The 14,997-nt window shown below is 36.8% G+C and overlaps 1 protein-coding gene across 1 annotated transcript in view; it reads left to right on the top strand.

Annotated features, from left to right (window-relative positions):
- Window positions 1-14,599, top strand: part of LOC135734637 (arf-GAP with dual PH domain-containing protein 1) — a 34,564-nt gene extending 19,965 nt beyond the window's left edge. The window contains exons 5-11 of the mRNA XM_065253499.2: window positions 3,546-3,658; window positions 4,913-5,059; window positions 7,589-7,672; window positions 7,874-7,936; window positions 8,171-8,242; window positions 11,747-11,975; window positions 12,166-14,599. Of these exons, the coding sequence (XP_065109571.1) occupies window positions 3,546-3,658; window positions 4,913-5,059; window positions 7,589-7,672; window positions 7,874-7,936; window positions 8,171-8,242; window positions 11,747-11,975; window positions 12,166-12,194 (737 nt within the window). The 3' untranslated portion in view covers window positions 12,195-14,599. The remainder of the gene's footprint in view (window positions 1-3,545; window positions 3,659-4,912; window positions 5,060-7,588; window positions 7,673-7,873; window positions 7,937-8,170; window positions 8,243-11,746; window positions 11,976-12,165) is intronic.
- Window positions 14,600-14,997: the final 398 nt, after the last annotated feature.

Raw genomic sequence — 14,997 nt, forward strand, 5'->3', positions numbered from 1 at the left:
AGCAATAACTATAACTATAAAACTATAGTTTTAAAATCGTTTTATATTAAAGAGAAAAGATGAGTTTACACCACAATTTGTAACGGTCAGCCTTATCTTTGATTTACAAAAGTTAAAGGGGTCAGATCTTTCTGAGTGAGATTAAAATGATGTTGCAAGAAAGTGAAATCAATTAAATAAATGTAATTACAATGTTCACAATAGACTTAAAATAACACACTTAAACACAAAATGTTAAAGCGACAAAAATAGGCTTATTTTCCAGCTAACCCTAGAGTTAAACATTTGATTTTTACAGTTTCGGAATCGATTCAGGCGCTCTCTGGGTCTGGCGGTGCCACTTTCAGCATAGCTTAGCACAATCCATTGAATCTGATTAGACCATTAGCAGCACACTGAAAAATGACCAAAGAGTTCGGATATTTTTCCTATTTAAAACTTGACTCTTTTGTAGTTACATTGTGTACTAAGACCGACGGAAAATTAAAAGTTGTGATTTTGTAGTCCAATATGACTAGGAACCATGGCCGGACTTACCATTGGGCTTGATTGGGCTTGAGCCCAGGGGCCCCGGCCAATAGGGGCCTCCGTGCTTGCTTGCTTACAGCCTAAGAGCCTATTGGTTGGTGCGGAATTGTTTGGTGCTGCATTTAATTCGCTAATATATATGTCAGTCATCTTGGTGCTGAATATGACGCGCTGAGTTTACCGCTTTTGAAAACCATAGATGCTAGTATAATAGCGAATACGCGAAATGGGAGTCATGAATGAGCTTTACAGATAATGAGAAAGAGCAACGCGAAAATGAAGCGCTCAGTATGAAACAGATTACTAGAGTAGGCTATGGTCTTGTAACTCTGTTTTTTCTTGTTTGTTTGTAATCTAAGGTGATACGCCGTTATACGCAATTTACCCACAAATGGTCAAGGATTTCCGTATACCCATTTAAAAAGGCGTGAAAATACTTAACAGTGTGTGACAAACCTTTGACACTTTCATTCATAAATTGACATCTGAATCACTCACCATTCGCATGCTCCACTTGCTACTTTGGCAGGTTTAACCTCATATACAGTCGGCTATTTGGTATTTGGTGCATTTGACTTCATGCGGCACTGCGCGATCCGATCATCATATGAAATCAAATTATCACGGCGCAAAAGTAACTGTAAAGCAGACGGGTGTATTCATGTTGTTCAATAAAAGCCAAAAGAATGACATCAGAGTACCGCGAGAGCGATTCGAGAAATCACATTGAGAAGTCTGCTTTCTAATCGCTCTCGCGGTACTTTGACATCACCAAGCGGTCTGCGTAGCGCCAAATGAAATCCAATCTGCTCGCAGTCTGCAGCTCACACAACACTAACCAAACAGTCCCTGTGGAGAAATAAACGAGTGAAGCAGAGCTACGAAACATAACAAAAAAAAATCTAAAATTCCAAAAAAAAGGTCTATCTAATCTGTCTATCTAATGTGAATTTAATGTAGCAGTTACGTTCATGTCGTCAGATAACAAAGGAAAATAAAATTAGCAGCGGGCCAAATTAGATGCAAGGCCAATGTTTTTTTTTCTTCTGTCTGATTTGTGCATGCGAGGATGCAAATTGCGCACACATCGGTGCCATTTACATTTGGGTCCAGACGGGTTTAAAAAATAGCCACTGGTTCGGGTCGGACTCAGGTCTAATCACAGGTCAGGTCTTTCTTTAAAAAAAAAAAAATGTATGCACGTCGGGTTCGGTTAAAAAGTGATTCGGGTCATTTTGGGTCAGATATACTTCTTTGGACCCGAGAAGTCCTCTAGTTTGCACCCTAAATAGTGCACTTTCTGCTACCAACTTTTAGCACAGACTATAAACTGATGAATATATAAGCGCTCATTTTAAAGGTGGGGTGTGTGATTTTTGAAAGACACTTTGGAAAAGGGAGTCGGCCGAGTACCAACACACACTTTTAGCCAATGAGATGTAAGGGGCGTGTCTACTAACCGACATAGTTGCCTGGGTTGCATATGTGTGGGGCGGGTCTATCAAAAGAAGGTCCAGATTCTATTGGGGTAGGGGTCGTTTGTTTAGGGGATTTCAAATATCAACATTTGATAATGGACCACGCCTTTAAACTACCTTCAGCCTCACGATCTTTCTGTAAAATAAACGACTGTAAGTGTTACCCGTCACCCTGGGGTTCGGGTCAGTGGTGGAAATTAGTAGTTCTGCTCAAAAGACACTTTTAAAGAGACTGCATATATAGAGACTACATTGTTTTATTTTTTGTGCATTTATCTCCACATTTATCTGCACTTGTGCTTTAACACTGTTGTATGAATGCAATATTGCTCTCGTAGTGGTATGATCTTTTTCTGCCATGCTGATAGAGAGGGTATTACATTCCTACTCAAATGATATTGCTTTTTTTAAGTACGTATTAGCTTGTTTTGGGTTTCTATATCTATATATTTATCTATATCTGTCTGTCTGTCTATCTATCTATATATCTATATCTATATATAAAAGACAAAAGGCCTCTATTATAATTTCTCTCTCTCTCTCTCTCTCTCTCTCTCTCTCTCTCTCTCTCTCTATCTATCTATCTATCTAACTATCTCTTTACTCACCACTAAACTTCCTGTTATAATCAATAATTAGGATGTTTTTTCAAATCGTGTTACTCTCTTCATAGAAAAGACTAAGTCCTTGCCACAGTTTACATCTAACAGATAGAAAACTTCCTTCGTGCTGCTCTCTATCGCTTTAAGATAAGGTACAGTGAATGTCGACACACTTTGCATGGACACAACAGGGTGTGTTTATTTGAAAGTATGTGTGTGTGTGTGTGTCCACGTAATCAAGTGTTATTGATCGGTTATGTGGGGAAGGCACGGTTATTGATTAATGAGGTAATGCAGAGTGAATGATTCATGAGCACTTGTGCAGTGTACCAGAATACTACCAGCAAAAGAGAAAATCTGAACAGAAACGATTTTAAAAAAGATTTTAAAAGACCTTTTATTAAAAAAATAAAGTAAAAATGTTAAGTTTATGAAACTAAAGTAAAAATATACTAGCGCTTAATTAAAATATGGGTATATGTGTTAATAACTTTAAAATCTCACTGGTTCTTGTGTGTCTTGTGAATAGTTTGTCGATTTAAATGTTCATTTTGGGGTGAAGTGTTCCTTTAAGTTGTTGGCCCTTTTAACCATGGAGTCATTGAAAATATCCTAGAAAGCAATGCCCTAGGAAGTGGCCAGAACACCCTAACAACATCATGCTACTGTAACACATCACCTCATTGCATCGCCATAGCAATGACCTGGCTACTACCCATATTGTTTAAGCACCATGGTGTGAGTTTTGCAATGGCGTGCCATTCACACTTCCTCTTTTTAATTTTGGCCTCAGACTGTAAGTTGTAGAGTAAACTTCCTCTCTTTAAAAATATTTTTTAGGATGTAGATATTTATAGACACCACATTCATTCTTAAATGGCAAAAACTCATGCCTCATGCTTTCTTTCTGTGATCACTCTCCTTCTTGCTTTTATAGGGTACAGAGAGGGGTTTCTATGGAAACGCGGTCGAGACAACGGGCAGTTTCTCAGTCGCAAGTTCATTCTGTCTGAGAGAGAGGGAGCGCTCAAGTACTTCAACAAGCAAGATGTTCGTTCTGGTCTTCTTACATTTATATACACACATCATTTAATCTGATTTATAAACCGTTTTTTTTGTCATGGGGACCAAAACGTGTCCCATAAGGTCCAAAAAAACTGATGTTACTATCAAACATAACTACACCAAAGGGATAACTAGGTGCACACACACACACACACACACACACACACACACACAAATGTTTATTTAGCTATCTAAAGGAGCGCATATTATAGACTTGTTTTTATGTGAGGTTAATTATGAATAGGAAATAAAGATCAGAGATTTGTAGTGTTTCTCCTGCTGCCACTTCCTTTTAGTTTGCTGCATTACAGACATCTTAAACAAGTCACAGAAGAGGCAGTGCTGCTCTGTGATTGGCTGATTTATCCTCTTAGTGAGATAAGAGGTGTGTTCGACATCAAAGTACCGCGAGAGCAATTCAAGAATTACAAGGAGGAGTCTGCATTTGAATTGCTCTTGCAGTACTGTAATGTCATCCACCTGTCACATGAAGTCAAACACATCTAATGCCTGCATGTTTGCAAACTTCTGCAATCTTCATCAATATGTCAACCTTTAATATAACAATTCACTCAGACTTCTAAATGAAAGTTATTTTATAAATCAATGTTTTTAGTGACCCTTCAACTCTCTGTAAGTTGCACCTGCTATGTTTAAAAAAGTTTTAAACAATATAATAAATAATAATATTTTTATTGGCCTACAAGAGCTAGTATTGAATAGTAAAAGCTATACAAAATGTGCATTTACTGTCTAATGTAATTATACAAAAATTACATGGAACTGAATTATTATTATTTGTATTAATAGTAGTAGCAGTTGTATTGTTAGTAGTATTAATAACAATAATGATAATATTGTTATTGCTCTGAATTAAACAACTAATGCAGCTACACTAATCCAAACCCCTTACCTATAAGAAAACCTTTGGCTTTTTAAAATAAAAACATGTTTATAAATTGTATTTTATTTTTAGTTTATGAGTCTTTTTCTCTTGAATCTCTCTGTATGTCTTTAGAAGGAGCATATGTCAAATTAAGAGCACTTCTGGGGACAATTTTGTCTCTAAAGCATAGTTATGTAAACTCACATACACACATACACAATCATTTTCACACACAATGCTTACCCAAACATAACAGTCTGTAAAAAATATAATGTGGGTCTAGGGACTCTCTGGTTGGTTCCCGAAATATTTTTGCCATTCAGAAAGCATGTGTTATTTTCTTTATCTTCCAGGCAAAAGAACCAAAGGCCATAATGAGGATTGAAACTCTAAATGCTACTTTCCAGCCAGCTAAAATAGGCAACCCCTGTGGACTGCAGATCACATATCTCAGGGACAACAGCACCAGAAATATCTTTGTGTACCATGAAGACAGTAAGGTATCATGGCATTCTGTTTACTAAAATACTTTTAAGAATCAAACCCAACCCATGCATTTGCCTCGCCACACTCTACCAGCGGCACCAAAAATGATACAAGATTATTATGTTCTTGTAGAAATGTATCAATAGGTTGAAATGCAGAACATGCACTGAAGAAAAAGTAGGTGAAGTAAGTTACCTGGTCGCCCTAAAATGTTGACTTAATTCAACTTAAAGTTACAATGAAATAAAATAATTTATTTGGAATATTGTGATATTTTTTCAAGTGACTTATCTGTGAGCTTCATTATTTTAAAAAAATTGTGCCCTAATAATCTTTAAACAAAAGCTCAAATCTTGAAACGATCACTCTTTGCTTCTGGTCATGGGGAATGGCAGGAGGGCGGAGCCTGGGAAATGATCGCAAATAGCAACATGACCCAACTTTCAACGATCCAATCAACTCTCGATGGAAGAATTCACGTCCAGTCCTACCTTTTTTTTTCGTTTTAGAAGCCTTGTCTCTCGGATATTCGTCACAATTGGGAAAATATGACAAACCCTACATTTCCTGGTGACTTTAAAAATATTCGTTGACACAACAATTTTTACACAACTTTTTTGACTTAACTGAGATTTTTAAGTTGAATTTCCTCAAAATTTAAAGGCAACCATGTAACTTACTTTTTTAAGTTAAAACAAAAAGGTCATATTTTAATGGTAGGTTGTTGCATAATTAAATCTCGTAACTCAAAACCATCTTATTATATTTTATATCATTTTATGTTGTCCTCTTAGGTTCACTAACAATATTAGTCAAATTTTCTTGTTATAAAACCAATAACCAATCATAGTTTGTATGAACTTTAAGACTTGAATTTGAAATAAGATTAAATGCTGGCTTACAGGTTTGCCTGGGGGTTTGCTGTCGGCTTATAGTTTTGAAATTGCTTCATCCATGAATAGCATATTTGCAAATCCTGCATTACAGATTTAAACAATCAATGCTAAATTGTGAAGTTTGCACATTTCAGTTATATACTTTAATAATAGCACATTTTTTCCCTCCTCCTTTATTTGTAAATGTTAAATAGGTGTTGTTGAGATTGGAAATATGGACATTAATTTAATGTTTTAACGCTATCTCATGGCAATTCGTACGAATTTTATGAGGTGGCTAATTTGTATTAATCAGCATCCGTTTTTGTACGATTTGTTTTTGCTCCTGTGACCTTTGGGTTGGTGGCAGGGTTTCGTTATTTTTTTAATGATAATCGTGTGCTTTTGTTTGACTCACTAGCAAACTCGTAAAAACCTTTCGCGTCATTTTTTGACGAACTGGGGACTTCAATACTATTACGTCCGTTGCATTCTCTTTCCTATTTTATTACCATTTGCGCGTCGGTTTAGGGTTAGATTTACATAATGACATCCCTACCCAAACCTAACTCTAACCCCAACGCCAGGTGACAACTGTTTCTAACCCCAACGCCAGGTGACAACTGTTTAATTTCGCGTACACTGTTTAATTTCGCGTACACTGTTTAATTTTGCGTAATCTAACCCTAAACCGACGCGCAAATGGTAATAAAATAGGAAAGAGAATGCAACGGACGTAATAGTATTGAAGTCCCCAGTTCGTCAAAAAATGACGCGAAAGGTATACCCTTCACGTCAACATATGACGAATGGTCAAGTGTCGTCAAATATTGACGAAATGGGGTGAGACTGTGTTAGTAAAATCGTTCATTTTTAAAAACACCTGCATGACTCAAAATATAGCTTTGAATACGTTTTCAACCTTTATTAAAAACATAAAGATGCATGATTGGGGGACAACCCACTCATTTCCAAACATTGGGGGACAATTTTTATCTTACAAGATAACGGAAAAATTTATTTTGCATAACATGAACGGTTTCAATTTTGGCCTAATGAAAATCAGATCAGCCGAACATCCACATAAGCCTCTTAGACTTCGGCTTTTTAATTTGTTTTGTTGGATTGTAGATAAACTTGGCTGGAGAAGCATGTGTGGGTATTTGGGGCATTTCTTCTTTGTAAGCTAAACCAGATGATGAACTGCTTCATCAGTCATTCGGGCGGTTTTACCGCATAGTATGAGCATGTGGTTTTTTGTTCTAAAGAAGCTCTTCCTCTTGCACCTCACCATTGTGCTTTATTTGTTATCCTCAGACTTTGTTAACAAATATTTATCATTCCAACCCGAAACATAATCTTACTTTTAAAAGTAGTTTACAGTTGAATCTACAACAAGCGCTTAATCTACTGAAAAATCAACACTATTTGTTTGCAAGCCAGTTTAAGAGTTATTTTTTTCTTTTGTAAGATATAAGATATGACCTGAGATATGAGTTGTGGAAGATGCACAATGTGAAAGAGTTATAGCATCATAAAGCAGCCTCTACTGGCTACAGCTGTACACTGCAAAATCGTCCTGTAATTCATGTGTGCGTGTGTGTGTGTGTGTGTGTGTGTGTGTGTGTGTGTGTGTGTGTGTGTGTGTGTGTGTGTGTGTGTGTTCAGGAAATGGTGGACTGGTTCACTGCAATCCGGGCAGCACGGTTTCATTACCAGAAGGTGGCATTTCCTGGAGCTAATGATGAGGACGTATGTGGACCAAATTTCTGACACATACACATAAAATTGACTTATGAGCGTGACAGCATTTCTGTCATTTAATACAAAAATAATCGAAATATTATCCATGTTTCCATCTTCAAAATAAGGCTGTAATGAAGTGTTCACATAGGCACTGACCTCTTGACATTGAGTATGTTTTTTTCTGGCCTGTGCATGGTTTTCATTTAGCTGGTACCAAGACTTACACGGAATTTTATGAAAGAGGGTTTCATGGAGAAAACTGGCCCAAGGGTAAGTATTTTCTAGTAGTTTGTGTCTCATATTACTCTGTGCTCTTTCAAATTAATATTTAAAAAGACTGAATAATAATAAAAAAATATTAATAATTAAGATGGATAATGTTGAGTATAGTCCACTACTGTTTATCTCAGAAATAAAACCCTTAAGCGTGATACACCTGACCTGCTGACTGTACATTCATTCTGATGTTTACATTGATTTACATTGCAGTCTTCTCTTTTCTAGCATACAGAGGGCTTTAAGAAAAGGTGGTTTACCATGGATGATAGGAGGTTAATGTATTTTAAAGATCCCTTGGTGAGAAAACAATGCATATATTTTTCTATTGAAATAAATTCGATTTTTTTCCTAAATGTCATATTGCAATCAGTGTTGGGTAAGTTACTCAAAAAAGTAATTAATTACTAGTTACTTATTACACTTTTAATCATGTATTTATATTACTCTACAAATTACTTTCTCCAAAAAGTATGTAATTACTTATTACTAATTACTTTCTAAATGCTATTTAATAAATGATACAAAGATAGGCTTAAAACGGCTTGAATAAATCATATAAAAGTACATAAATTATTCTGGTCACACTTTTTAAGGTCCAATTCTCACTATTAACTACCTATTAACTACTTTAGCCTCAATATACTCTTAATTACTGATTATTATTACTTAGTAAAATAATTAAGTTTAAGTACTGGTGAAAATTGGGTAGGATTGGGTAGGTGCTTTTTAAGTATTAATAAACAGCCAATATCTCAGTAATATTAATGCTAATAACCAATCAGTTAATAGTGAGAATTACACTATAGTGTTACCTGTCAGGAATTTTGGAGGGAGAGAACCCAAGCGAAGACAATGTCGGGGGAGTGAACAAAGAACACTTTATTAACATACAAAACACAGAAAACAAAAGCCCACGTGGGGGCAAACAACATTAATCAAGGTTTCACTAGAAGACTGACTTAACACTAAACTTGACAAGACTTTGATATAAACATCAGACAGGATAACACATGAACAATACAAAATTACCCAGCACAGGACAAAAGACATAAGGGGATTAAATAGGAAAAACTAACCAAGAAAACAAGGAAAAACAGGTGAGGGGAATGAACTAATGATTACAATTAACAGGGAGAACAAGGGGGCGGAGAAAAGAGACGAGACACCGAAGGCACATGACCCGAATTACAAGATCATGATTCTTCACATAGAACATGAGGCTGTAAGAACCCTGCCATCATGACAAAACATAAATATAAAACAAGACTCTTTGGCAGGATCCTGACAGTTACCATTATTCTTATTAACTCACCAAAGTATTTAAAGTGAGAAGGATACATAAAAAACATGCATTTTAACCTTAGACTTTAAATTAAATGTTAAAGCTCCCCTTCTTTCTGTGTTTTTGAAGCTTTGGTTGTGTTTACAGTGTGCAATATAACGTGTTCATGTTTCATGTGTAAAAAAAATTTTCACACAATTGACTTATCTCTATTCATGAATATCAGTCATGTGACCTTTTACGTCAATCGACTTGCCTGCCGCCATCTTAAGTACCTACCAGTAGGCTATGGCTAGCTTGCTACATTTTAAGGATTTCTTATTTTTTACTGTCTATGAATTTTACAGATATGGGAGATGGCTACGAAAGACAACATTTCACACCTCGAATGTCATGAAAAGAAACGCTACTTAAATTAAATATCTTATAGGATGCGATGCCTACCCGATCCCTGATGCGTTCTTCCAGCCGCTGTCCGCTGCTACCGAACTACCACTATTTTTACAACACTGAACGACACAACATGAAACTTTGCTCAAAGTATCACCTGTGTCTCTACACATGAATGCGAGCATTGAGAACATTGTTTGTGTACACAGAGTTTACTAAAAATGGTTTTGAACAACTGACTTTGGCTGTTATGGTGTCCACTCGCCCTCTCTGCCAGACATAAAGAATCGATTTTTTGAATGCAATTGAATGAATCTCATATGAGGCTCCTTTTTTAACTAGAAAGTCAATATTGTTTTTCACTTGCGACAAAACAACAAATTATCCATGCATTTATATGGAACTATGCTTTAGGAGCTATCCATCTTTTCTCTCCTCCCTTCTTACGTCGCATTTGGAGATCGATACATCTTGACTGGCAAGATGGCGGCGAGCGGACGCCAAAACAACCAAAGTCTGTTGTTCAAAACCTTCTCTTTAGTAAACTCTGTGTACACAAACAATGTTCTCAATGCTCGAGTTCACGTGTAGAGACACAGGTAATACTTCGAGCAAAATATCATGTTGTGTTGAGCCTTCTTAGTGTTGTAAAAATAGCGATTTTGATGCTCACAGCATATTGAAGGCATAGCTTCTAGTTCTTTTGCGACCACTTCAGGTACTCAAAATGGCGGAAGCCAAATTTGAGATGTGAGTGAAGTCAGCTGATGTTTTTGAATAGGGCTGTTTTAAAATGGGCTGATGTCTTCCTTGTTCTATAAAGTCCCTCCATCAGAAATACGTATCAAGTTCTGATTGTGTAGTTTGTTTAGTGTGTTGTGATTTGGTGGCAGCTTAGCTTGCCATTAGTTTAGCTGGCAACTGACGTATTCCTGTGGGCGGAGTTTAGTCAAAAAACTGTTCTACTGACATCATTAAAGGAATAGTCTACTCATTTTCAATATTAAAATATGTTATTACCTTAACTAAGAACTGTTGAATCATCCCTCTATCATCTGTGTGTGTGCACGTAAGTGCTGGAGCGCGCTGCGACGCTACGATAGCATTTAGCTTAGCCCCATTCATTCAGTGCTGCCATTTAGAGATAAAGTTAGAAGTGACCAAACACATCAACGTTTTTCCTATTTAAGACGAGTAGTTATACGAGCAAGTTTGGTGGTACAAAATAAAACATAGCGCTTTTCTAAGCGGATTTAAAAGAGTAACTATATTTTATGGCGTAATAGCACTTTTGGGAGTACTTCGACTCGCCTGAAAGGTCCGCTCCCCTTCTCACCCTCATAATGGGAGAGGGAGGGTGTTACTGCGCCGAGTCGAAGTACTCCCAAAAGTGCTATTACGCCATAAAATATAGTTACTCTTTTAAATCCGCTTAGAAAAGCGCTATGTTTTATTTTGTACCACCAAACTTGCTCGTATAACTACTCGTCTTAAATAGGAAAAACTTTGATGTGTTTGGTCACTTCTAACTTTATCTCTAAATGGTACCATTGAATGAATGGGGCTAAGCTAAATGCTATCGTAGCGTCGCAGCGCGCTCCAGCGCTTACGTGCACACACACAGATGATAGAGGGATGATTCAACAGTTCTTAGTTAAGGTAATAACATATTTTAATATTGAAAATGAGTAGACTATTCCTTTAAAGCAGGAAATATAGGGCTGTAGTTCAAACCGGCTGTTCGTTGTAGGCTTTAAAAAGCGAATTCTGTTAAAGAAAATATATCCCCTGGCAGTGAACTTTGAGCTTTATCATTTTACAGGTATTATTTATGCTATTATAGCAACATTACACACTAACTAGGGTTTATAAAATGGGATCAGGAAGAAGGTGACCTTTAAATCCACTATTGTGTTATATATAATTGATCTACAGTCCATACAAAGTATTTAGTTTAATTACATCAGAAGTAACTGGAATTAAATTACTGGAAAACAAGAGTAATCCATTACTTTGTCCTTTCAAGGAAAATGTCATTAAAATACAGTAACTAATTACTTAGTAACTAGTTACACCCAACACTGGTTCCCATGCACAATTCTTATAAGCAGCCGTTCTTCCCTTCTCAGGATGCATATGCACGTGGAGAGGTGTTCATTGGCAGCAAGGAGAACAGCTATAAAGTCGTACCCGGGCTACCACCCTCCATCCAGGGCTACCATTGGAAGTATGGCATCACCATAGAAACACCAGATAGGAAGTTTCTGTTTGCATGTGAAACAGAAGCAGAGCAAAAAGACTGGATTGCAGCCCTTCAAAGAGTCGTCAATCGACCCATGATGCCGCAGGAATACGCAGGTAGATATTATATATTATTGGACTGGTTTTAGACACGCCCATACAAGCAATTTCATATTAAAATGTTAAAGCTGCTATGTAATTTGTCTTTGCCTGTGAAAAAATAGATCTGTCTGACCTGAAAATGAAAATAGAGTATTTCATTTACATTCTCATTTATTTATAATACATATATTTCTTTTTTGTCCAGTTGAGGCTCATTTTAAACACAAACCTTGATGCTGGCTGTAGACCTGCCTACATGCTACAGGCGAGACTGGACAACGAACAGTTCTGTCCAGTGAATACATGTACAGTATACTGTAGGGGATGTTTGGGGTGAGCTCTGGACCAAGCAACGTCTCAACACGTACAAAGGAATGGCTTCCTTGCAACTTTGATTTAGTACTAATTCACTGGACACTATGTTAAGGGTGTCAACAGAGCAATGACACTGAGGTTTAGTAATCTTGAATGTCCCTTCGTATGTGTGAATACCAAAGCAGACATACTAGGTGCCGTCAGCCAAGCTACTGTATAAATATGGCATGTGAATGTTGTTTATCCCTCTTTAACATTTAATCTGTACATCAAAGGGTTGGCATACAGCTCATGTGAACTATTTCGCAAAACTTCTGTTATTTATTGGAAATACTGTATTGTACTGTACATCCAAGCAAATGCTGCTGTGGACTTCTAAGACGCTACGCAATGACTCATTTTGAATAACCCTAATGTTATATCTGTTCAGATGCAGTTAAAGGGGTTTGTGGCTGGTTCGGTGCTCAGTAAAGTACTTATCATTCGAATGTGTTAGTAGTCATTTGAATCATGTTGATAACTGATACTGTATGTGCAGCTATGATCCTTCAATACAACCTTAAAGGTGGGGTGCGTGATTTTTGAAAAACACTATGGAAAAGGGAGTCGGGCTGACTGACTACCAAAACACACTTGGCGTGTCTACTAACTAAACTGACATTGTTGCCTGCGTATGTGTGGAGCGAGTCTATCAAAAGAAGGTCCAGATTCTATTGGGGTAGGGGCGTGTTTGTTTAGGGGATTTTTAAATATCAATATTGGCTTTCAAAGATCATGCACCCTGTGTGAGGGTGCATGATCTTTGAAAAAGATCATGCACAAAAACAAGGCATGAACCTCCACACAAGGCCAGGGACTGCCAGAACTCTGCCACCATGACAAAATACAAATATAACAAGACTTCAAGGCAGAGTCCTGACACCCTGCCCTTATGGGATAATTTACCGAAAAATGTACATTCTGTCATCATTTACTCACCCTCAAGTAACAAACCTGTGTACATTACTGTGTTTTGCTTAACACAAATAAAGATACTTTGGATATAGATCTGCAGCAGCATTCACTTCAATCGTATTATTTTTTCCTACTATGGAAGTCAGTACTGCTGCAGATATGCTTGGTTACAAACATTCTTCAAAATATCTTTAATTGAAAAGTGTTAATAACAAAACATATCTGGGGCACCATTCACTTCAATAGTATTATTTTCTTCTACTATAGAAGTGCCCCAGATCTGCTTGCATACAAAAAAAATTCAAGTTATCTTTCTTTGTATTCAACGTAACAAAGAAATGTATGCAAATGTAAAAACTTGAGGGTGAGTAAATGATGACAGAATTTTTATTAATCGGTGAACTATCCCTTTAAGGATGACTTGAAATTTCATAGCAACATACTGTAATAGTTTCTACTTTTCGTGTCTGTAATGGGCGACCAACAGCCTTTATTTTATCAGTTATACATCCACACACTGTATATATGGCAATGAAGGTACTGTAGTTCTGTTGTTGATTTATTCTTCTCCACTAGGTGGCGGTACATCACATTTTAGGATGCATGTATCCATTCCTATCTTTCTATGCAGAATGGTGTTGTTATTAGTGATAGATTGATTTATTGGCCAATATTTGGCCATTTTGAGATAATTGCCATTGGTCAATAACCACACCCATCTGGCTTATTAAGAAAAGTGTCAGTTCCTCTTGTGTCCGGTAAAAACTCCACAATCTACAAAATAGATAACATTCCTTATTTGATTGAAGGTTGAGTAAATATTACGGCATTATTTAATGTATCATCAGTTAAATCAGCCATTATAGGCTCTATTATCTGTACATAGATCAGCCATTGAAAACTCATACATCTTCAATTTCTACCTGTTTAAAGAATGCATAAGAAGATTCTTCTGACTTTATAATCAACATTAACATCTGAATGACAAACTCCATTACCATTAACGTGATACTGACTTTACCTCCATGTGTTGTCTCTTCAGGTCTCCATGTTTAGTGATGTTCTGTTAAAAGCGTTTGGACAGTAACGGTTCCTTTACTGTTCATGAGTTTTGTTTTGTTTAGGATAAGGGTCTGTAAATTTTTACTAGTTTTTTTTTGTTTCTTTTTTATGTGCACTATATCATAGCATGCATACAGTAAATGTGAAATGGTACAAAGGACTATGGTATTTCATCATGAACCCAGAATGTTTTTTTTTACTTTTACCTTTTTATTGACCGGTTTCTCATTTAGTGCACTAAAGTCGCCTGGCAGCAGCAGTGCAAATGTTAAAAATGCATATATAATAAAACTAATTTAATTTAATTACACTGTTTTCACGTTTATATAATGTATATTAGAGTATGATTATGTAAATGTACCTGAGGATGTTTCTTGTGGTTACTTGAGGATATGAGCGAAACATTGGTTTGTGTGTGTTTGTCTTTAAGTGCGTGTGAGTCTTTTAAGTGTTTGTGTGTGTATAAGTTGGAGATGTTGTCAGACGCTGTTGCCTGACTTGATACATTTCACTGCCTTTCATCCCCATCAGCGTGGCTCCACTGCCCTGTGGAATTGTGGGTAAGTCAATGTTGGTTCTGTCTGGCTGCTTGTTGTCATTGGCGGCTGTGGTGTGCAAGCAGACTTGGGAGACACTAACTTACACAGACACAGCAGGAGGCTGTTTTCAACCCAGCAGGAAATCATTAAATTAGGGTGGAGTCGCA

Source organism: Paramisgurnus dabryanus, chromosome 1 (genome assembly GCF_030506205.2).
Source record: "Paramisgurnus dabryanus chromosome 1, PD_genome_1.1, whole genome shotgun sequence".
In the NCBI taxonomy this organism is placed as follows: domain Eukaryota; kingdom Metazoa; phylum Chordata; class Actinopteri; order Cypriniformes; family Cobitidae; genus Paramisgurnus; species Paramisgurnus dabryanus.